Source organism: Canis lupus, chromosome 24 (genome assembly GCF_003254725.2).
Source record: "Canis lupus dingo isolate Sandy chromosome 24, ASM325472v2, whole genome shotgun sequence".
Lineage (NCBI taxonomy): Eukaryota > Metazoa > Chordata > Mammalia > Carnivora > Canidae > Canis > Canis lupus.
This window is the reverse complement of record NC_064266.1, coordinates 47,551,482-47,573,859: the sequence shown is the minus strand read 5'-3', so window position 1 is coordinate 47,573,859 and position 22,378 is coordinate 47,551,482. Positions and strand designations below refer to the sequence as shown.

Sequence of the window (22,378 nt, the reverse complement as noted above, 5' to 3'; positions counted from 1 at the left end):
GCACCCAAGCCTACCAACAACCCTCCAGGAGGGCCCGATGTCCTGCAAAGAGGCAGAACCCTGGCCCACGGGCAGGAAACCTCACGGAGACGTGAATCAAGGGGGCCCCGCAAAACCACTGGCCCATCCTGACAAAGGTCAGACTCCTGAAACACAGAGATAGACCGAAGCCCCTCCTGCAGACTGACTAGCAGGGCCAGAGGCGAGGATGTGACTCTGGGTGGCCCCTGACTTTCCTTCTGCTAACAGGACACTTAGCAAGGGAATTAGTAACATTTGGATAAGGTCTGCAAATTACATAATAGCACTGTATCAACATTATTTCCTGATTTTGATAGCTCTGCTATGATTGTGTAAGAAAATGTCCTCTTTTACAGGAAAGGGGCCATCCCCTCTGCAGCTTACTTGCGCATATTCAAAGCACATGTAAGAGAGACGTGTGTGTGTGTGTGTGTGTGTGTGTGTGTGTGCGCGCGCGCGTGCACGGCTGGAGGATGAGAAGACAGATGTGGTGAAGTGGTCAAATCTGGAGGAATCTGGGTAAAGGGTACATAAGAATTCTTTGTACGGTTTTGCGACTTTTCTGGTAAATCTAAAATTATTTCAAAATAACAAGGTAGGGGCACCCTGGGTGGTTCAGCGGTTTAGTGCCGCCTTTGGCCCAGGGCAGGATCCTGGAGACCCAGGATCGAGTCCCACGTCGGGCTCCCTGTGTGGAGCCTGCTTCTCCCTCTGCCTGTGTCTCTGCCTCTGTGTGTCTCTCATGAATAAATAAATAAAATCTTTAATAAAAAAAAAACAACAAAATAAGGTTAAAAAAAAAAGGAAGGCCGAAATTAAGGCAGCAATTACCTAAAATATGTATGGATTTTGACCCCATGCTTTCTTCTCTGGACGCCTATTCTAAGGAAGCAGTCTCACGGTAGGCAAAAGCTGTGTATGCAAACTGTTTTCTGAAGGCAATTTATAAAAGAAACAAGGGGGATAACCCCGATGTGGAGAGGTAAACAGCTGAGAGCTCTGTGGGCTCCCGCTCTGTACTGGCTCCTGGTCCCCAGGACACAATCAGCTCACCCAGAGTGCAGAGCGCAGCAGATGACCAGGTACGCAAAAAGTAGCTCCCCAGGTAAACCTGGGTTAAGAGAAAACTGTATTTCTTCCAACTGCAATTATGTTTAAAAATCAGCAGATCGAAACCACATCCCAACAGCAGCCTAGTTCCCCACAGAGACTCCAGGCCCACGTAGCCTGACTTACGCTGTCGGCATCTTCCATCCATGTGTGCTTCCGATCTTCCTCCTCAATCCCAATGCCAATCACAGCACGCATGACGGCCTGGCAGGTGGCCACACTCCCAGCCTTGTCACACTCCTCGGCATCCTGAAAGAGGGACACAAAACTATAGTCCAGAGCCCCAGGTGCCTGAGACAGAGGACACATTACTCCTATACGATGAGGACCGAGAGAGCCTCTGCACTGCCAGTGGGGTGTGCACACAAGGCTCTGATGCCCGTCATGCCCTGCCATGGCTCACCTGACTGGGTCTGCCTCCTTCACTGAAGTACCCATCCCTGCCACCCGGCAGATGAATGCTCGGCAAATACCTAAGGGCTTAACAAAGCTGCGTCTATCCACTCAACAAACATTATATAAGCACCTACTGCATACAATATACCAAAGTAGGCAACTCAGTGGCTATAAGAGGCTCCTAGAGGAAAGAAACTTCCAAAGTAACAAGAATCAAGACAAGCTCACAGACACTTGTATCTGTTGGTCTGAACTCTGGATTCAAAATGGACAAAAGAAAAATGATCTAACCAAAACAGACAGGGGATGGGGATAAAAGAAGCCTGGCACATAGAAGGTAAGATAGAAACCCAGAGGAAGGACCAATCACAAGTGTGTCCCATCAAGCAGGCAGGCAGGCAGGCAGGCAGGCTGACCCGCCAGGAAAGCACTCGACTTTAGAAAGCAGATTTCAGGATGTGCAGAGAAAAGACAGCCATGGTTCTACAGCAGGAGATACAGAAATGTGCCACTTAAGTCTCCTGCACATCAATCAGGGAAGGACCAAAATGCAATAGAGCAATGCCACAAAGGATATAAAATACACAGTTCTCGGGGTGCCTGGGGCGCTCAGTGGGTTAAGCGTCTCCCTTCGGCTCAGGTCATGATCTCAGGGTCCTGGGATCGAGCCAAATGTCTGGCTCCCTGCTCAGTGGGGAGTCTGCTTCTCCCTCTCTGTCTGCCGTTCCCCCTGCTTGTGCTCTCTCAATCTCTCTCAAATAGATAAAATATTTTTTAAAAAAACCACACACAGTTGTTCAGAAAACAAAACTGCAAGTGACTTTTAAACATCTGAAAAAATAAATAAAAATAAATAAAAAATAAACAAACATCTGAAAAAACACCATTCTTATTTTTCCCAAGTACTATCTTATACGTAGGAGATCAGCAACATCAAAATGTGTACCGACATACTTGTACGGCAAAGGTAGAGACACAGATACTTGCATGTGGCTGAGGATCACACATGGACAATCCCCCAGGGGGCAATTTCATGTCCTCTATCAAAATAAAAAGTACATATGTTGACTTAGAAATCCTACTTTAAGTAATTCATCTTACAAAGATGTTCCCATCCATGCAAAACCACCTACATACCGGAACACTTTTATAGTGCTCTTTCCAACAGTAAAGGGTGGAAACAACCCTATTATATCTACTGACAAGAGCCTTATGGAAAGTGGTCAGGGCAACAGGGTGCGGGGGACATGCACTGCTGTGACAGTAGAGGCAGGCTGAACATGGTGATCCAGAGGCAACCTTGGACAGACCTCCAAGTGCAATGAGCCACAGAAGCCCACCCAGAGCCCCTTGGGGCCCGACAAGCATCAGAGAAGCCCCCACGCAGAGAGCAGAGCCAATGGCAAAGACCTGAGGAGACGGCATGTGTTAAGCCATGATGAGAAGGCCAGTGATAAGCAAGGAAGCACAGCAGCAAATGAGTGAGGCAGTGGCCCCCAAGCCTGGACCTCAGAGCCGGCCTTGCAGGCCACACCAAGAGCTCTGGGTTCTACTGCAACGTGGCAGGAAGGAACCCAGAGATTTTTAAGCCAGAGAATGAGTCACATAATCATGTTTTAAAAGGACCACCCTGTTGTGTGGAGCATCAGCAGGGGTATACATTAGGAGATATTGCCATGCCCAGGAGAGGCTGTGTGGTCTGGCTGAGGATGACCGCAGTTGCGTGAAAGGGAGTACCTGGACCAGGGATAGATGGGATGGTACACTTGCCTTCCGTGGGATAGGAGCAAAAGGAGTCAGCAGGGGTGCACAAGGCATAAACGGTGGTGCCACATACTGAGGTAAGCTAGCTCGAGGCCTAGCAGATCCTATAGGCAAACCAGAGATGCATCCTGGACACATCAGGCTGTGGTGCTGTCACATGTCCCAGGGTATGCAGGGCGGCAGGGGAGTGACCCAGGATGTGGGGAGCACCCAGAGCAGAGTCACACTTGGGGGGCTCCTGGCATGTAAGCTACATTCCTGGCAATGCGGGAAGATGAGATCACCACAGAAAAGTCTCAAAAAGGGGCTGATGATCAAACCACCAAGTGGTTTAGATTACAAGAAGAGAAGGAAAACCATCAAAGGAAGCAGAAGAGGCACCAGCAAGACAGAAGGAAAACTAAGCATGTGAGTCCATGCAGATGTGGTTCAAGGGTGCAGGTGGGCTGAGCAGGACCCGCCATGGAAGCTCCTGCGGTCTGCAGCAGGGCTGTGGGGACAGGGCCTGAATAGGGAAATGGGAAGTAGGAAGGAAAGGATAAAATGCGTTTAGCAGAGTCTGGTACGCTGTGGGTGCTCAATAAATGGTGACTGGCTCAGGAGGCAAAACACCTGAAAGTCACAACACTTTGCAGGACACCACAAAAAAACAAACAAAGTATGTATTATCCTTTAACTGACTGAAGTAAAACTAATGCCCATTTGGGTCTTTTTCAATGCGCTCTAGTATAAGCAAGTAGTAGCAAAACACGAAATCCAAGGAAAGTTTAAAAAAATTCTAGCTCATGCTGTATTTTCTGCACTCAAGCAGCGTCTTAATGAAGGGTTGGTAGGAGGCTGGTCTGAGAACCAGCCAGGGTACAGGACACCCCACCAACACTTCCTGCAATCATCCTTCCTGACAAGATGGAAACACAGACTGGCAGAAGGAATGGACTCGCTGTGGACAAGCAAGTGTGCCTCCAAAAGGGGGTTAGGAATGGGCAATGAGGGGACCCCTGGGTGGCGCAGCGGTTTGGCGCCTGCCTTTGGCCCAGGGCGTGATCCTGGAGACCCGGGATCGAATCCCACATCAGGCTCCCGGTGCATGGAGCCTGCTTCTCCCTCTGCCTATGTCTCTGCCTCTCTCTCTCTCTGTGTGACTATCATAAATAAATAAAAATTAAAAAAAATTAAAAAAAAAAAAAAGGAATGGGCAATGATGCCAGGCGGGAGCTCCTAGAGGCACATGACTCTTAGCTCTACTGTGTGCAACATGGTTACCGGGGCTTAAAGGAGACTGAGAAAGCACCTGGAGCACCAGAGCAGCAAGCCCTGGTAGGTGCACCACCAGGCTCCAAAAAGCCCTCAGAGGACCAGAGAGATACTGCTGACCCAGCCAGAACCCCCTGCTCCTGAGACAACCAAAAACCCAGACAACAATCATGAATAAGTGGTGGTTGTCCAGTCACTAGATATGGGTAACAAAGCGGTGTGAGGACTGTGATGCAGCAACAGTCAAGGGGAGCCTAAGGTCAGCCCAGCTCACTGCAAGGAGGGGGACCCAGGCAGGGCCAGTGGAGGAGGCTGAGCTAAGCCCTAAAAGATCAAGAACCAAGCACCAGAGAGGAAAAGTGCAGCACACAGAGAGAACCCTGGCATTATGCTCTGCAGAAGGCCACCTGTGAGTCTTCACTGAGCATCAAACACAACATGTGTATTTGGAAAGAACCAACCAAAATCCTCAGAACTCACATGGGGCCAGGAGCAGTGGTGGTTTCCACTAGCCAGACTGGAAACCCCAGGAGAAACAGGTCACTGTACAGAGTTCAGAGTACACAGAGAGGTCTCACCTCCATAAGGGGATTAGCCCTAAACTGTCCCAAACCCACTCCTGCTAGGGTCCAACCTAGCAAAGTACTGAAGGAAGATCCAAAGGATCAAAGTGACTCTAATAACACAACTGTACTCCAACAAGAAAAACTAGAGTATTTAATGGGATGCAAAAATACCCAGCACCCAACAAGGGAAAATTCACAACATCTGGCAACAAATCAAAGATTACCAGTCATGCAAAGAAACAGGAAAATGCAACTTGTAATGAAAGGAAACGTATCTATCAAAATCAATCCCAAACTGACAAAGATGTCAGAGTTAGGAGACAAGGACACTAAAAGAGTTGTCATCACTGTGTTCCATGTGTTCAAAATATCAGATAGAGGTACAGAAACTCTAACATTTCATGTTAAAAATGTGAAAGACGGGCGGCCAGGGGGGCTCAGTGGTTTAGCGCCACCTTCAGCCCAGGGCGTGATCCTGGAGACCGGGGATCAAGTCCCACATCGGGCTCCTTGCATGGTGCCTGTGTCTCTGCCTCTCTCTCTGTGTGTATCTCTTGTGAATAAAAGAATAAAATCTTAAAGAAAAATGTGAAAGAATTTTTTTAAGAATTTTTTTTAAAGATGTATTTATTTTAGAGAAAGAGCATAAGCAAGTAACCGTGACTCGGAGGAGAGGAAGAAGGAGAGAAAATTTCAAGCATACTCTCTGTGGAGCAGAGGCTCAATCCCAGAACCCTGAGATCATGACCTGAGCTGAAACCAAGGGTCAGACGCTTAACTGACTGAGCCACCCAGGTGCCCCATGGGAGACATCTTTAAAAGACCAAAATTAAATTCCTGGAAATGAAAATGACAAAATCTGAGGTGGAAAACCCCCTAGATGAGATAAACATCAGATAAGACATTACAGAAGAACAGACTGAGAACAAAGCCGTAGAAGTGATCCAAAATACAATGGGAGAGAGAAAAAGAATTAGTCCATAAAACAAGACCAGAGCATCAGTGAGCTACAAAGCTAACACCACATTCAACTGGAGAACCTAAATACTTTCCCCTAAGATTAGGAACAAGACCAAGATGCTTTAGCTCTTCCCACTATTTTTTTTTTAAAGATTTTATTTATTCATGAGAGACAGAGAGAGAGAGGCAGAGACACAGGCAGAGGGAGAAGCAGGTTTCGTGCAGGGAGCCCGACGTGGGACTCGATCCCAGGACTCCAGGATCAGGCCCTGAGCCAAAGGCAGGCGCTCAACCACTGAGCCACCCTGGTGCCCCAGCTCTCTCCACTTTCAGTCAGCATTTCACTAGAGGTTCTAACCTGGGCAATTAGATAAGAAATAAAGGCATTCAGAATGGAGGAGGGGGTAGGTGGACAGATTGTATAGGCAAATGGCATGATCTCGTATACTGAAAATCCTAGAGAATCCATTAAACTAATCTACTATGATTTAACAAATGATTTCATCAAGGTCATACAACACAAGCTTAATATTCAGAGATCAACTGCATTTTTTTTTTTTTTTAAGATTTTATTTACTTATTCATGAAACACACTGAGCGTAGAGAGAGAGAGAGAGAGGCAGACACAGGCAGAGGGAGAAGCAGGCTCCATGTAGGGAGCCCGACGCAGGACTCGATCCCCGGTCTCCAGGATCATGCCCTGGGCTGAAGGCAGTGCTAAACTGCTGAGCCACCCGGGCTGCCCAACTGTATTTTCTTTTAAGATATTTCTTATTTGAAAGAGAGAGATGGGGAGAGAGAGAGAGCACAAGTGGGGTAAGGAGCAGAGGGAGAAGGAGGCTCCTCACTGAGCAGGAAACCTAAAGTGGGGCTTGATCCTGGGACCTCAGGATCATGACCACAGCCAAAGGCAGATATTAACCAACTCAGCCACCCAGGCTCCCCTCAACCATATTTCCATACACCAACAATGAACCACCTGAAAATATTAAAATTCCATTTCTAATAGCATCAAAAATAAGAAAATACTCTTGAATAAAACAAAAGAAATGCAATACTAATACACTGAAATTTTGCTGAAAAAAACTAAAGACCAAAATAAATGGAAAAGACATCCCATATTCACGGATCAGAAGGCTTAATACCATCAGGATGGCAACGGTCCACAAAACAATCTGCAGGTTCCATGAGATCCGTGTCAAATCCCAGCTGGTCCAAGTTTCCTTTTTGCAGAAACTAACAAGTTGATCCTAAAATTTATATGGAAACACAAAGGACCAAGGATAACTAAAATAATCTTATAAACAGCAAAGGAGGGCAGCCCTGGAGGCTCAGCGGTTTGGTGCCGCCTTCGGCTCAGGGCATGATCCTGGAGACCTGGGATCGGATCCTGCGTCGGGCTCCCTGTATGGAGCCTGCTTCTCCCTCTGCCTACATCTCTGCCTCTTTCTGTGTCTCTCATGTATGAATAAATAAAATTTAAAAAATAAAACATTAAAAAAAAAACAGCAAAGGAGGAGACTCACACCTCATTTCAAAGCTCTCCACAAGCTGCAGTAATCAGAATAGCACAGTGCTAGCATAAAGACATTATATCTAAGGGTCAGGGCTGAATTCAGAAATAAACTCTTACACTGAGGACCACCAGCTCCTATAACAGCACCAAGACCAGCCAGTGGGAGAGAGCAAGAGCTGTGCTGGGACACCCGGCCACACACACGGACAAGAAGGAAGTGAAACCGGGATCCTGGGTGGCTCAGCGGTTTAGCACCGCCTTCGGCCCAGGGCGTGATCCTGGAGACCCGGGATCGAGTCCCACGTCGGGCTCCCTGCATGGAGCCTGCTTCTCCCTCTGCCTGTGTCTCTGCCTCTCTCTGTGTCTCTCATAAATAAATAAATAAAATTAAAAAAAAAAAAAAAAAGAAGTGAAACCCTTCCCTCACATCCCATACAAAAACGAACTCCTCTAAATATGAGATAAAACAATAAAAATATTAGAAAACATGGGAGTGGGCAGCCCAGGTGGCTCTGCAGTTTAGCACCACCTTCAGTGGGAAGCAGGTAGTTGAAGAAACAGGAGATTACAAGTTTTCCAGATTTGATATCTATTGGAAAAAAATAAAAGATTTGATATCTATAAATCCAACAGATCCAAGAAGCTGAACAAATTCCATGCACAAGAAACAAGAAGAAAATACCAGCAAGGCATGATTACAAACTCCTCAAAGCCAGTGATAAAGAAAAATATCTTAAAAGCAGCTAGAAATTTTTTAAATTTATAAATTTTTAAAATGTAATTAACTTTTTTAAAAAAGAAAGAAAAGACAGTATGCACAAAGGAATAAAGAAAAAGATGATGTATTTCTAGCGGGAAATAAAAGAGAGAAGACAGCAGAGCCGTATCTTTGAAGTACTGCAAGAAAAAGATTGTCAACTTCAATTCCAGAGAAAATGTCTTTCAAAAACAAAGATGGAGGCCCCTGGGTGGTTCAGTTGGTTAGGCACCTGCCTTTGGCTCAGGTCATGATCTCAGGGTCCTGGGATCGAGCCTGCTTCTGCTTCTCCCTCTCCCCCTGCTCATGCTCTCTCTCACTTTCAAGTAAATAAAAATCTTAGAAAAAAAAAAAAAAGATGAAATACAGAGTGTTTCCAGACATACAAAAGCTGGAAGAATTTACCGTCAGACTTGTACTGTAAGAAACATTAGTGCCTCAGACAGAAAGAAGATGACACTGGTTGGACATGTGGATCTGCACAAAGGATGAAGCATCAAAAAAATCTAACAATGTGGCTAAAAACATCACAGAAAAAGAAAATGAATCTCAATAGTTAAATTTTAGAGGGACATGCAAGGCCTTGCAAGCTGGATTAAAAAAAAATTGCCCAAACATAGAAAGAGGCCACACAGCTCAACACTCATGTGAGAAAGAGCAGGGCACTGATCTAGAGGGATCTCAGAAACAGGGCAGCACCCTCCTGGCTATACCTGGGACAGCTCTGCTCAGGGGCTGTTTCAAGAATGGGAATTAGGACTGTGGCAGCAGGAACATGAGAAGGAAGGGTGCAGGAGGCCTGAGGCCACTGTCCAACGCCAAGGGGCAGTAGGTGAAGTAAGGGGGGTTGCTCTATAGTGCCCTTTGTGGTGGCATGGAACAGATCACCCTAGGCTCACCACACCTTGCCCCCCAAACCCCACCCCAGGGGAAGAGGAGGTGGAAGTGGAAGGCAGGAGAGGTCGTCTGTCCTGGAGGCTGGGTCAGATCTTCAGAGATTCACTAGCCAGCAGCCTATCAGTCTCCTTACATCACAGTATTTCTACCTGCAAAGTGATACTACTCACCAGTGTCCATACACAGAAAGTTCTTTAAGCCCGAGACATACGCAAAATGTCAACTGTAAAAACCTGTCTTAACCACATAAGGAAGGGAGGCCCTGGTGGCCCAGCGGTTTAGCGCTGCCTTCGGCCCAAGGCGTGATCCTGGAGACCTGGGATCGAGTCCCATGTCAGGCTCCCTTCATGGAGCCTGCTTCTCCCTCTGCCTGTGTGTCTCTGCCTCTCTCTCCTTCTGTGTCTCTCATGAATAAATAATAACCTTAAAAAAAAAAAAAAAACCCACATAAGGAAAAGCCACATGTGCCTGCTTCCCCTGCCAGCATGAAAACCCTCAGGTACCATCCAGCAGCCCCTACCCTATGAGAGACTCCAATGTGCATTTTTAAAGCAGATGCCATGACACCTGCTCGCAGTGGGGAGTCCTACCTGCTGACCTCACCTGGATCCACTGCTCACGGTTGATCTCGACGCCATTGGCCCGCAGTGAGGTGATGGCTCGGTCAATGATCTTCTCTACCATCTGTGTGTTCCCATTGGCTTCCTCCAGCTTGGCAGCCGTGATCCAGATGTGCCGGTCTGTAGGGATATTCTCACGGGCCTTATTCAAGACCTTGCGGGCATTTTCATAGGTCTCTAGCCTTGCCAGAGCAAGCCAGAGCTGTGTGGAGAGAACAGCAGCAAACAAAAAGACAGAACTCCCATAACTTGCCAGGTCACTTTCACAAAATCCTTTCTAACAACTCTCAAAGACCCTTTAAATAGAACCCTTGAATGTGTACAACACTCTCACCGATCTAGGAACTGTTCAGTTATGCTTCTTACTTATTTAGTGACTCTGCTTAACGTGAGAGGTTGACAGAACCTGTCACGTTTCAAACACCAGCTAACTGTACACAGTGTGCCAGGCTCATCTCAGGTACTGGACAGATGAGCAGGACAGGACTGCTGACTACAGAGGACAAGCGGGTGTTCAGCTTTCTGGGGTTCTCACACCCCGACTGTTGATTCTGCAACATTTCATCACCAAACATGTGTATGGGCTCTATTTACTTTTGTGTAAATAAATGAAGATTAATTTTGCTTGCAGAATTTCACAATACCCCTTAGGATAATTAAGGACATGTTGGATATCATGAAACCAAGACTAAAAATCATTGCACAGAATGTCGTGAACCAGAATGTTTGAAACTAAAGAAACCCAACTAGCTTTGAGGCAACGAGCCAAACTCATGCTGGGCTGACACAAAGCTCGATCAGTATTTTTCCCTCACCCTACACTGTTCAGGTCCTATTTTCAAACTCTGAGCTGAATTAGGACTGGCCCCTGAGAAAGAGTGTTCAACAGAATTCTCGGTAGGGGCCAGAGACAAGCTAAGATTCTGTTCTGCGCTTCCATCAGCAGCACAAGTGACCACAGCCAGGCCGGCCACTCTGGCAGCTATGCTACAAGGGGGCTTCCGGGGACTTCATAGTGCCTTCTAGTCCCAGAAATCACTGTTCAATGCTCAGCTGATGCCACTTGCAGGCGCTGTACTCAGATGCAGGCAGAGCCTGGCCGACTCACCTCCACACTGGTGGGGCAGCACTCCACAGCTCGGCTGAGCATGATTCTAGCATCTTCAGGCTCTTCCAGTTCAACGGCTGCCTTCCACAAGCGAACGGAGTTTGGAACATGTTCAAGGGCTGGAAAAGGTCACACGAGAAACCAGGTCACAGAGAGGCTGAAGCAAAAGCAGGATGAGTGCTGCTGCCGGCAGGGTCAGAGGATCTCTCACACAGTGGCAGGGCAGGATCACACAGCAGCCCCTTATACAGGTCCCCTCAAGTCTGGGGCCGACACAACCTGGACCAAGGCGGAACATCTTGAATCACAAGGAAGACAGACACAGCGGACGATAGTAGGTGCACAGGGGGCTGTGCATCAGCTCTACTTCCATTCATGCTTGGAAATTTACGTTATAAAGTAAAGCAGAGCAACCACAAGACAATCATGTACGTATGAAGAGCCTGGCTGGGCAGCGTGTGTGTGAGTGTGCAGAAACCACGGGAAGAGAAAAGAGAAGTGGCCCTGGGCTACAGGTCTCTCCAGGCTGGTGCGCATCTTCCTGGCCCCGGCGGAGCACTGTGTGGGAACACCAAGCTGACGGTGGCAGGGCCTCGGGCTCTGCAGCAAGTCTCCTCTGGTGGCCCCCAGGCAGTAAGCACATGGAGGGACACCAGGGAAGGGGGACAGACTCCCAGAAAAAGCTACTATTCTGTGCAGACCAGAAACTTCCACACTTTTGTCTAAGCAACAGAGCCCTTTCTTCATATGCAATTTACCAAAAAGCCCAAAATAGAATGCAGATAAACACAGAGCCCTGTGGTGTGAGTATGGGGAGAGTGAGGCCAGGCCCCCTAGTCAGCTCCAGGCAGGAATGGACTAACGAGAACAGCACAGCTTGGGTCACCAGCAGGAAGCCAGAGCACCTCTAAGACAGATCCCAAAGGGGCTCTTGTCTCCCAGAAACACATGGGCCAACCTCATGGAAAAACAGACCTAAGATTTAACTGCGGAATTTGCAGACCCACAACATTTCTCCCATGAAATGAGGGCACTGACCAGGGACACCTGGATGAAGCCAGGATGTGATACCCTGAGCCTCTCTCAGTGGCAGAAGCAGCTGGCAGGCCTCCTCCCCAGGGGAGCCACCCCCCCCCACCTGCTCCATGGGGCTGTGCGCAGGTGCCACAGAGCAGGATCAGAGGGAGCTCTTCGGCATTCACGGAATCCCTCACAAGGGTGACCTGATGATGCCCACTGCGGAGCCAAGTCCCTTCCCAGAGAACCATTCCCTAGGAAGCCCCTGGACTAGGCTGACATCCTGGACCCATTCCACGTGGAGGGGCAGGGACTGGTGCTTAACAGGCTGGACCTGCCTTCCCTGCCTCCAGAACTCTGCCAGCACCACTGTCCACAGACCTGGATGCCAGCACCACATGCCCACCTTTTTTTTTTTTTTTTTTTTTTTAAGATTTTATTTATTTATTCATGAGAGAGAGAGAGAGAGGCAGAGACACAGGCAGAGGGAGAAGCAGGCTCCATGCAGGGAGCCCGATGTGGGACTCGATCCCGGGACCCCAGGGTCACACCCTGGGCTGAAGGCAGATGCTCGACCACTGAGGCCCCCGGGTGTCCCACCGTACATCCATCCTGTGTGGTCAAGAAACTTACCTCACAGCCAAATACATGCAGCAAAGGGCTCAGGCCGTGGGATTCCCCGGCCTTACCAAACCCCACCTCCTTACCAAGGCCGGTAGGACAGTGGGACACTCCTGAGCATTCAGAGCACCGGCTGGGAGAAATGCCCTGAAGCAACAGGTCTCGAAGTTATAGGACACAATAAATGTTATGACAGGCAACCGCCTACAGTGGTGGCTCTCACAGCCAAAACACACAGGTCCAGGAAAAAGCAGTGACATCCAAGCAGCTCCCTAGGCTACACACCATAACCCACTGGGTTCCCGCCTCAACACCTGGGAACTCTGCTGTCAGAAGGTCTCTGCCCAAAGGAAGATGTGTCCAAGGAACAGGGCCACAGCTGAACTGCAAAGAACGCTGAGGCAGGCACCCATCTGTCTGGCCTTCTGACGCCAGCGCACCAGCCCCGGTTAGAGAGGGGAGCCCTGGCCCAAGGTGAGACTGAACTGCCACTGTGTACTGGGGTACAGGAGCCCAGACAGTCCTAAGGCCTGGCTTGGCATTCCCATTTCCAAGAGCTAGCTCATGGCAGTACAGCAGCCCAAGAAACCGAGACCACTGAGGCTCTAGCCCTTTCAGGAATAAGTCTGAGCCACTGGTCCAGATAAAGAACCCTGACCAGGTAAGGCACAAGCAGGGGAAAAAAGTCCTCACCTCCAGGCACGTAACCAGACAGAGGAACAAGGGCACAGAACTACGCCCGTTGCTCATGATGATGCTTCTGCAGGCGCATGTGAGCTACTGTGCCTTTGCCTTCCTCCTCCCTGTCACCCTGGCTTACCAGTGGAAGTGAACTTCATAATTCAGCCTCTAGGGTATGGAATTTCCAGATGGGACTGAAGTTCGCCTCACCCAGAGGTGGGTTTGACACCCAGGACCACCTGTCTCCACTTTATGGGAGACAGTGGGAACTCCTCCTCTGGCATCCCATCTGCAGCCCAGAGGACTGAAGCCAAAGCCAACTGCGGCTGGCTGGTCCAGCTCCTGCCAAGGGTCTTCCAAGAGGCAGCTACCATGCTGTGTTAAGGCTACCTTGAGAATGCAGCCTGCTGCGGTATGGGGGCAGCCCAGACGGGAAAAGACCAGTCTGAACTGGATGCACCTGCAAGCAGAAGTTGGGCTCACACAGAGGCCAACACGATCTCCAGCTGTGACCCTGCAGGGAGGACATTCAGTGCTATCCCTGCGCTCAAAGTGAGCCAACAGTGACAGCCACTGGAGGCTGCCATACTTTAGGCACCACGATACATGGTTTCAGGGTGAAACAACCTCCTGCTGTAAGACTGCTTTAATTACAGAGTAACATATAATTCCAAGCCTAGCATGGTGAGCAGAGCTGACAGGAAGCGGCCCATGGCCCAGCCACAGGCCCACATGTGCCCTTACAGACAAGAACCCGGCAGTTCAGAGGTCAAGGATCTTGCTCAAGGACACCTGAGGGTGTCAGACTAGTAGTCCAAGCTCCAGGACTAAGATGTCAGCTGCATCCAACTGAGATCCGGAACTCACATGCCAGTGACTAAGGGCTGGCAGGGTATCCTGAGTCATTGATGGAAGTAGCTGTTATCTTGATTTTCACCAAGAGCTAAATGAAGCGGCACCTGGCTTTGCCCCAGGCACGTGAAAAAAGAATGCTGTTTTTGGAAGTCCTCTAAGGACGGGGGCAGGGGCAGAGGCCAGGTTGGGGAGAGCACCAGAGCCAAGCGAGCCACCGTCCAGGAGATCTAGGATGTCCTGGAAAAGCTATCACTCAACACTGCTCTGCAGGCCCCATCTCCATCCCTGCTCCCCTCTCCAAATCTGAAGCCAGCTGGAAATGAACCCAGGTAATCTGGTGGTGAACAAGGAGTGGCCACAAAGACATTTTGACCATTTATCACGAGATTGTGGCAGCAAGATTCAGGAGAACTTTCCTAAATAAATAATGCTAATTACCCAGAGTTTAGTGTGTTTGTCATTAAAGAACTATTTTTCTGGCTGAAAAAAAGTTTTGTTTTTTTTTTTTTTAAGACTTTATTTATTTATTCATGAGAGACACAGAGAGAGAGAGGCAGAGACACAGGCAGAGGGAGAAGCAGGCTCCACTCAGGGAGCCCGACACGGGACTCCATCCCAGATCTCCAGGATCACGCCTTGGGCTGAAGGCGGCGCTAAACCACTGAGCCACAAGGGCTCCCCCCGTTTTTGTTTTTTTAAAAGATTTTATTTATTCATCTATTCGAGAGAGAGAGAGAGAGAGAGAGAGAGAGAGAGAGAGAGAGAAGTGGTAGAGGGGCAAAGTGGGAGGGAGAAGGAGAGAATCTGAAGCAGACTCCCCACTGAGCACAGAGCCCTGTGCAAGGCAAGCCTGGATCCCATGACCCCGAGATCACAACCTGAGCCAAAACCAAGAGCTGAACACCCAATTGACTGAGCTCCCCCCATGTGCCTCAAGATAAGTGATTTTTTTTTTTCCTTCAAAAACTGTATTTATTCATGAGAGACACAGAGAGAGAGAGGCAAAGACACAGGCAGAGGAAGAAGCAGGCTCCTTGCAGGGAGCCCGACGTGGGATTCGATCCCAGGACCCTGGGGTCACGCCCTGAGCCAAAGGCAGATGCTCAACCACTGAGTCACTCAGGTGCCCTGATAAATTGATTTCTATAAACCAAGACAGGTGCTAACTTTCTGTTTCTGGCCTCATTTTAAAAGTCTGGCTCTGAGCATTTAATGGCTAGTAGGGCTGCAACCAGGAAACCAGACCCAAGAGGAAAACCCACTTGAATGCACACAAGGACACACAGGGCCACACACAAGGGGGAGCCCACCTGGCCTCTATCAAACACAAAAAATAAACACTCAGAAATTATATGTGATAACACTCTCATGGTCTGATGTCACACACCTCTAACATTTTACTCAAACACACATCTTAAAAACAAGAGTTGGAGGGCAGCCTGGGTGACTCAGTGGTTTAGCACCACCTTTGGCCCAGGATCAAGTCCCATGTCAGGCTCCCTGCATGGAGCCTGCTTCTCCCTCTGCCTGTGTCTCTCTGCCTCTCATTAATAAGTAAATAAAATCTTAAAAAAAAAAAAAACACAAGAGTTGGAAACCTCACTGAAAACCACCCTCAATCCAACAAAACATACCTTACCTTACCCACACTACGAGCTCAAGTAGAATCTACCACCTGCACAGGTTTACTCCACATCAACCCTGACTCGGATCTGCTCTGGAGCAAAGATTAAAAGCAGCATCTACTACATAGTTCGGGGGCGGGGGGGGGGGCTGCTTTTTAAATCGATTCTGCAGTAATGACAAACAAATCACTACAAAAGCTCCACCTTGGCAGTGATCCCTGGATGGAATCTTCCGCAGCATGCAAACCATGCCCTGTGACAGGGGCCGACGGCACGCACCACCTTGCATGAAGCACCAGGTGAGAAGAGGTGTCATCACATGATCTTGCAAGGGTTTCGTGAGATGGGAGGGGCTCAATTAATGCACAGATCTGCTGTGACCACCCGGTTGGTTCAGGCTTAAATCCAAATGACATGCTTCCAGCTACCACAGCAAGAGGCTCCTCACGGTGGAAAAGACCAATACCCTGAAGCCTGCCTTGGGCTGGCTCGGCTTGCCCTTCAAATACACTCCCACATCGAGCCCTAAGAAGCAGCTTCTGAATGAGTACTGGTCTCATTGTGCAAAGGAGGAAACCTGGGCCACAGAGCAAGTGCTTGCCTCATTCAAGGTCATACAACAGGGAAAGGCAGGCGTGGGATCTAAACCTGAGTGCCTGATCCAGAATAGAACCCCTGACCCCCTAAGTCCAGAGAGTTCAAGAGCAGAAGCAACCCAGCCCAGAAAAAGGCCTGAAAATGTTACCCATTTCTTAACCATTTCAACCAAAAAACTGACCAAAGCAGCAAAAAGTCTGTTCTTTAAGAGCACGGGCACCAGAAATGGAGAAGACGGCACCTCCTTCATGTGGACCAGAGCCCAAGTGCTGGTGACGGCATCCCCAGGGAGGCTCACCTTTCCGAAGAACCCGCTTTTTAGCACGAATATCCGTTTCTAGTTCTGCTGCTCTGATGTAAATCCTAACAGACTGGGGGAGGTGACGGACAGCTTGGGCTACCACAGCTTTGGCCGTGTCCCCAGGCTGTAACCTGGCTGCTTCTAGCCAGACATCTTCACTCTGTGGGGCAAAGAGAATAGTAAGTGTATGTGCAGGCCGGAAACTGAGATGAAGCAGCAGGTTAACCCCAAAGCCTGAGGAATGGGGGGTTGGGGTCATCAGACCCGTGGCCCCAGGTTTTACGACCAAACAAAAGTCCATCAGCACAGCCTCAAATGTGCCTGCACCAGAGACCTCCTTGTGACGCCAACACTTGGGAACGTGGCAACTTGGTCCAAGTCAGGGAGACACACATCACCACCATGGAAGAATGAGTCTGCCCTTCAGGATGATACATCAATTGACACATGAAACGGAGACCTATCAGCAGGAGGCTGGGCCTGGGGAGTTCTAATTTATGCCTGATGTTCCAGCCTAAGTATTTGGAGAAGGTATCTTGCACTGCCAAGGGCATCTCAGTCTGCACAACAGAGAGGGACCTTTAAAGGATTTCAGAGCTCTCTCTCTCTGTCGCTCATAAATAAATAAATAAAATATTTTTTAAAAAAGGTTATCTTGTCATTAAACTAATCACAGGTGGGCCTTCACTCTATGTGAAAATAAGCAGGAAAAGTGCCTTCCCTCTCGCCTATCCTATTGTCCAAAGTTACAACCTTGAGTTTACATCCCACAGGTGTCCTGCCTGCAACAGCCACTGAGGGTCCCTCTGGGGCTGGCGCTGTGCAGCCTTCCAGGAAAACACCCTAACATGTGCCTTACCTTGGGGCACATCTCTGTCCCCTTCATGATAAGGTTTCGTGCCACTTGTAGCTTCCCAGTGACTTCTTCCAGGCGGGCTGATGCAATCCAGGCTGGTGGGTGATGAGGGTTTGTCTCCCGAACAGACTTGAGGAGCAGGCGTGCCTTCTTGATGTCACTGCAAGGGCGAGAGAGCACACAGGGTCAGCCACCACCCTGCTGAGGGCATGCCCAGCCCTAGAATGCAGGCACCAACATAGCGACTGTCAAATCTCATGTCCCAAATGATTTAAGTAGCAGTATAGGACAGAGTGAGCAAGGAGCTTTCTAGCACAGCATGCACACAGGTTTAGGATATTATTTACAAGACATTTAATATCCACAATGAATAGAGTAAGTGGAAAATCAACCCACTTCACCATGTATTTCTTAGAATACCCACATTCTATTTTGACTGTGTATTTTTCAAATAAAATCCAAAATATTAAAAAAAAAATCCAACATATTCTAGGCAACCTGAGTCCTCCGCCCTGCCCCCCTCCATTCCACAGAGCACTTACTTGATGTCCCCTCCGTGGGTTGGGATCATGGAGTTCAAGTCAGTCAGATAGCCTTTAGGATCAACCACAGTCTGCCCACTCACCGAGTCAGACACCTAAAAGACAGGCCAAGCCAAGTGGATTGGAGAGTCAAAGATGCCCCAAAGCAAAGTACCCAGAAGCACTAGAATCCCTCCCCCATTCTGACCACCAGTTGGATGGGAATTGTTTTGTTTTGCTTTTTAAAGATTTTATTTATTCATGAGAAATACAGAGAGAGAAAGAGAGAGAGAGAGAGAGGCAGAGACGCAGGCAGAGGGAGAAGCAGGCTCCACGCAGGGAGCCCGATGTGGGACTCGATCCCGGGTCTCCAGGATCACACCCCGGGCCGAAGGCAGGTGCTAAACCGCTGAGCCACCGGGGTTGCCCTTGTTGGATGACAATTGTAAAAGGAGGAAAACAACCTTAACTCAAATAACAGTTTTTTTTTTTTTTTAACATTTTATTTGTTTATTCGTAAGAGACACAGAAAGAGAAGCAGAGACATAGACAGAGGGAGAAGCAGACTCCTTGCAGACAGCCCGATCTGGGACTCATCCCAGGACTGGGATCATGCCCTGAGCCAAAGGCGGATGCTCAACTGCTGAGCCACCCAGGCATTCCTCAAACAACAGTTTGTGATGATGACAAACAAATTTCGCAACTATGAAACAAAGATTTATATTAAAAAAAAAATCATAAAGCCCCAGGGGAAAAAAAACATGATAGGTCTATCTAAGAATAAGCGAAACCTAGAAATCATAAAGTACAAGTTCAACTAACTTTAAGTTTGCAAATAGCAGTTCATTATACCATTCTCTCTGGCTGTAAGTCTTAAAATTACCATGATAAACAATAACAAACAAACTCAAATGAAACATGGGCAGAGCATCCTAGAGAATGCAGCAAGACAAGAAAAGGAGGAAGTGATACAGAGTGGGACGGAAAAGACGACTGTCAGGACGCCTGGGCGGCTCAGTGGTCTGTTCTTTGTGTTTGAGTCTGGCTTTCAGTGGATGGATTTGTTCATTTGCTTTCTTTTTCTTTTGTTCATTTGCTTTCAGTGGATGGATTTGTTCATTTGCTTTCTTTTTTAAAAGTCCACACAGAACCAAATCATAAAGTATCTTTTTCTGACTTATTTCACTTAGCATTATGCCTTCTGGGCCTACCCATATTGTTGTAAATGGCAAGGTCTCTCACTCTTTCATAGAGCTGAGTAACAGTCCACTGTGGACATACACGTGTACTCAATCCTGCGTAAGTACAGAAGGGCTGAGCTTAAGCAACAGAGAGCACGCGGCCTGTCATGAGTGTCTTTGTTCAGCCTGCCCGCCAGGCCACCCTTTATCACCCTGTATCACCACAGTCCTCAGCCCCCTAAGAGGGACCAGGAGTGCCTGGGCTGGCCTGCTGCTGGCACTGAGTGCACCACACCTGTGCAGGCCCTGTAGGTAGAGGCACAGACCAGCCTGGATGCGGGGTCCTGCCACTCTGTGTGATGGAATAAGTAAACTACATCATCACAGGTCTGCTGATCTTGTGATAAAGCACTCTAAAGATGAACTTTTCATTGATATATATTAGTTTTACAGTTAGAAAACTATTTCTAAGTCTGTAAGAAATTGTTGTACAACAGAAACTCACCTGGCTCAGCCTCATGTCCATCAGTGTATTCCTTGCTTGGCCTATCTTCCTCATGTCCAGTTCACCTGTGCCAGGTGTCATTAATCCAGGTGTCATCCCACCCGGGTATGGAGTGTTCAGTCCGCCTGGATAGGGTGTGTTAAGACCTCCAAATTGCTGGGGGTTGGGGGCGAGGACAAAAAACACTGGATTGCATTTTCATGCAAAAGAATCCTATCCCTCTGACATCTTTCCACTGTAGCCCTGATATACGTGCAGCTGCAGAGCCGTAGCCACAGCCCAGCTTCTGAACAGCAGAAGCGCTCCCTCTACCACCACCCATGGCTCCCACTACTGATCCATCTAACCAGACTAAAGACCTATTCGTCTTCTTTTCAGGTGCTCACAGTTTGTCGGGGATCCACTGAAGTGTGGTTCTCTCCAGTCTGTAAATGTTTGGCAAAGAAACTGTCAGGAACAGGGGTGAGCTTTTCATAGCGTGGGTTCCGCTGGCGTTTGTTTCTGGCATCACCAACTTCAGGAATGCTCAGCCACTCTTCTTCTGTGACTTCTGCCAACTTCCTCTGGAAACATTTGGCCCCCCAAAACATTTATGCTCTGGCAAATTTCATTATGTACAAGAAAAGCTAGGGTCTCCCTGACCTTAACCCCCAAATTATCATGGTTTAGAAAGAATTTTCATGCAGAAATTATCTACTTCACTTAGAAAATTCAATTTGTTACATCTACTCTACTTCACTGAAATGTAAATTGCTCTGTCATCGCCCAGAGGACACAGTGCAGGGAGCTTTACGTACACACAGAGTTAAAGATACTAAGAAAATAAGCTCACATGTCCCATTTTTTTCAGTGGAGGGACAGGGGACTTTTTTTGCACACATACACATAAAATTAAACACACTAAAGTAGGGTGCTGGTTGAATTTAACAAAGAGCAAAAAAACAAAGATAATAAAGTCTCATCAATTCTACCCAATTCTCTGCTGAGTAGGTTGAGTGCGTGAGAAACTGCATGCCATCCAACCACTTACTTTAAGATCTGAGAACTGCTGCTGGATTTTGGGCCGTTCCATACGGTATTTCTCTATTTCTTCTTTCTCCCTTTGCTCCCTAAGAAGTAAAATGTGTACATGCGTTAGAAATACCGGATACTTGGGCAGCCCGGGTGGCTCATTCTGAAACAAACTCATACTATCATACTTAATCAAGTCACCAGAAGCATAATTCCACACACTCAGCAGCTAAATCAAATGTGCTTTAAGGTAGCAACGAATACATCCACAAACATATATTGACTCAATTGTTTACCAAACGAAAACACGCAGAAATTCAGTAAAATAAAAACAAGTTGCCTTACTCTGATATAAATACTTATATTTGAACACGAGAGCATTTACAACTTTAAGATTCTACAAAATTCCAGAGCTAGTGCATTCCCATGAAGATTCAGGAAAGCTGACCCACTGTCCCCGTTGACCATCTGCCTCTCCACCTGTCACTGCTTCCCTCCCTTCCACGGAGTCAGTGCACCTCTAAAGACAGCTCTCCGCTCCACGTGCCAGAACTAATGGGCTGTTTCATCACCCATGCAACTGGTCTGCAGGGACGGAGATCTACTGGGTTCTGCTGACCGAGTAACAGGTATAGGCACTCAGAAGAAATCTGTGGGTTACTGTGACAAAGCATCAACCATATTAAGCAAACCAGAGGTAGTGTGACCCATTACTAGTAATAGCTAATACTTCCCAAGGTGGAGATTTACATTTTCTTCCATAAGGTAAAAGGGAAATACCAGGAATGTAAATTTATTAGGATGAACTGTGCTTGGCAAAGACAAACACCCCTCTGGGAGCTCGTGACAGTCAGTCCTCGTGGCTCCTGATATGAAGCAACACAGATGCGCCTACGAGATTTTCTGGTCAAACACATTTTACCTGATTTGAATGAAGCCTCAGGATCCAACTTCTACTCCACGGGAAATACTGGGAGCAGAACAAGTTAAAGGACTCCCTGAGGAGGTAGGCAGCTGTTCCATAACCTGAGCCCTTCCATAAAATAACTGATCTCTTCATAAAGCCGATGTCCCTTAGGAGACATGAGGAGTGATTCTGATTGTGTCCCGGTTTGGAAAAAAGCAGTTCTACTATGTTCTGGAGGCGAGCAGGAGAATATGGATGTGGACTGGCTATCAGCTAAGCACTGGGGTAGAGCTTTGGGGTTCATGCTGTTGGGTGAAATAAAGGTGCTGTGTCACTGCAGAGCATAAACAGACCCTGATACAACCCAGCAAAGACCATCAGCAGACATGCAAGAAGCAAACGTGCAAGCTGTGACCAAGGGCTGAGACTCACGAGAGCATCAATATTTGCTGCACTGTTCTTGCTACCGGTTTGTAGACTAAAAAGTATTCCTAACAAAATTTTTAAAAGCCAACAATTTTTCTAAAACCACTTAATGTGATGACTTTTCTACATGTATCCATATCACTTTTTTTTTTAAACGAATTCCAGAAGACTGAAATCAAACCTTCTTTATGTGCAAAACCATGTCTACTTAATTACTATACATATATAAATTCATGCCCATCAACTTATTAAGAAGCATTCAGCCCTAAACAACCGTATCTCACTCTTCTAAAATTAAAAACACT

General features: G+C 47.7%; 1 protein-coding gene across 2 annotated transcripts in view; it reads right to left on the bottom strand.

The window, feature by feature from the left end:
• The window catches only part of PRPF6 (pre-mRNA processing factor 6), a 43,970-nt gene that overhangs the window by 12,624 nt on the left and 8,968 nt on the right, over positions 1-22,378 (bottom strand). For both annotated transcript variants that reach the window (XM_025470751.2, XM_025470750.3), the window contains exons 4-12: positions 20,760-20,838; positions 20,116-20,292; positions 19,730-19,885; positions 18,065-18,159; positions 17,526-17,682; positions 16,664-16,826; positions 10,970-11,088; positions 9,845-10,063; positions 1,258-1,380 (exon numbers count right to left, since the gene is read on the bottom strand). In XM_025470751.2, coding sequence (XP_025326536.1) covers positions 1,258-1,380; positions 9,845-10,063; positions 10,970-11,088; positions 16,664-16,826; positions 17,526-17,682; positions 18,065-18,159; positions 19,730-19,885; positions 20,116-20,292; positions 20,760-20,838 — 1,288 coding nt within the window. The remainder of the gene's footprint in view (positions 1-1,257; positions 1,381-9,844; positions 10,064-10,969; positions 11,089-16,663; positions 16,827-17,525; positions 17,683-18,064; positions 18,160-19,729; positions 19,886-20,115; positions 20,293-20,759; positions 20,839-22,378) is intronic.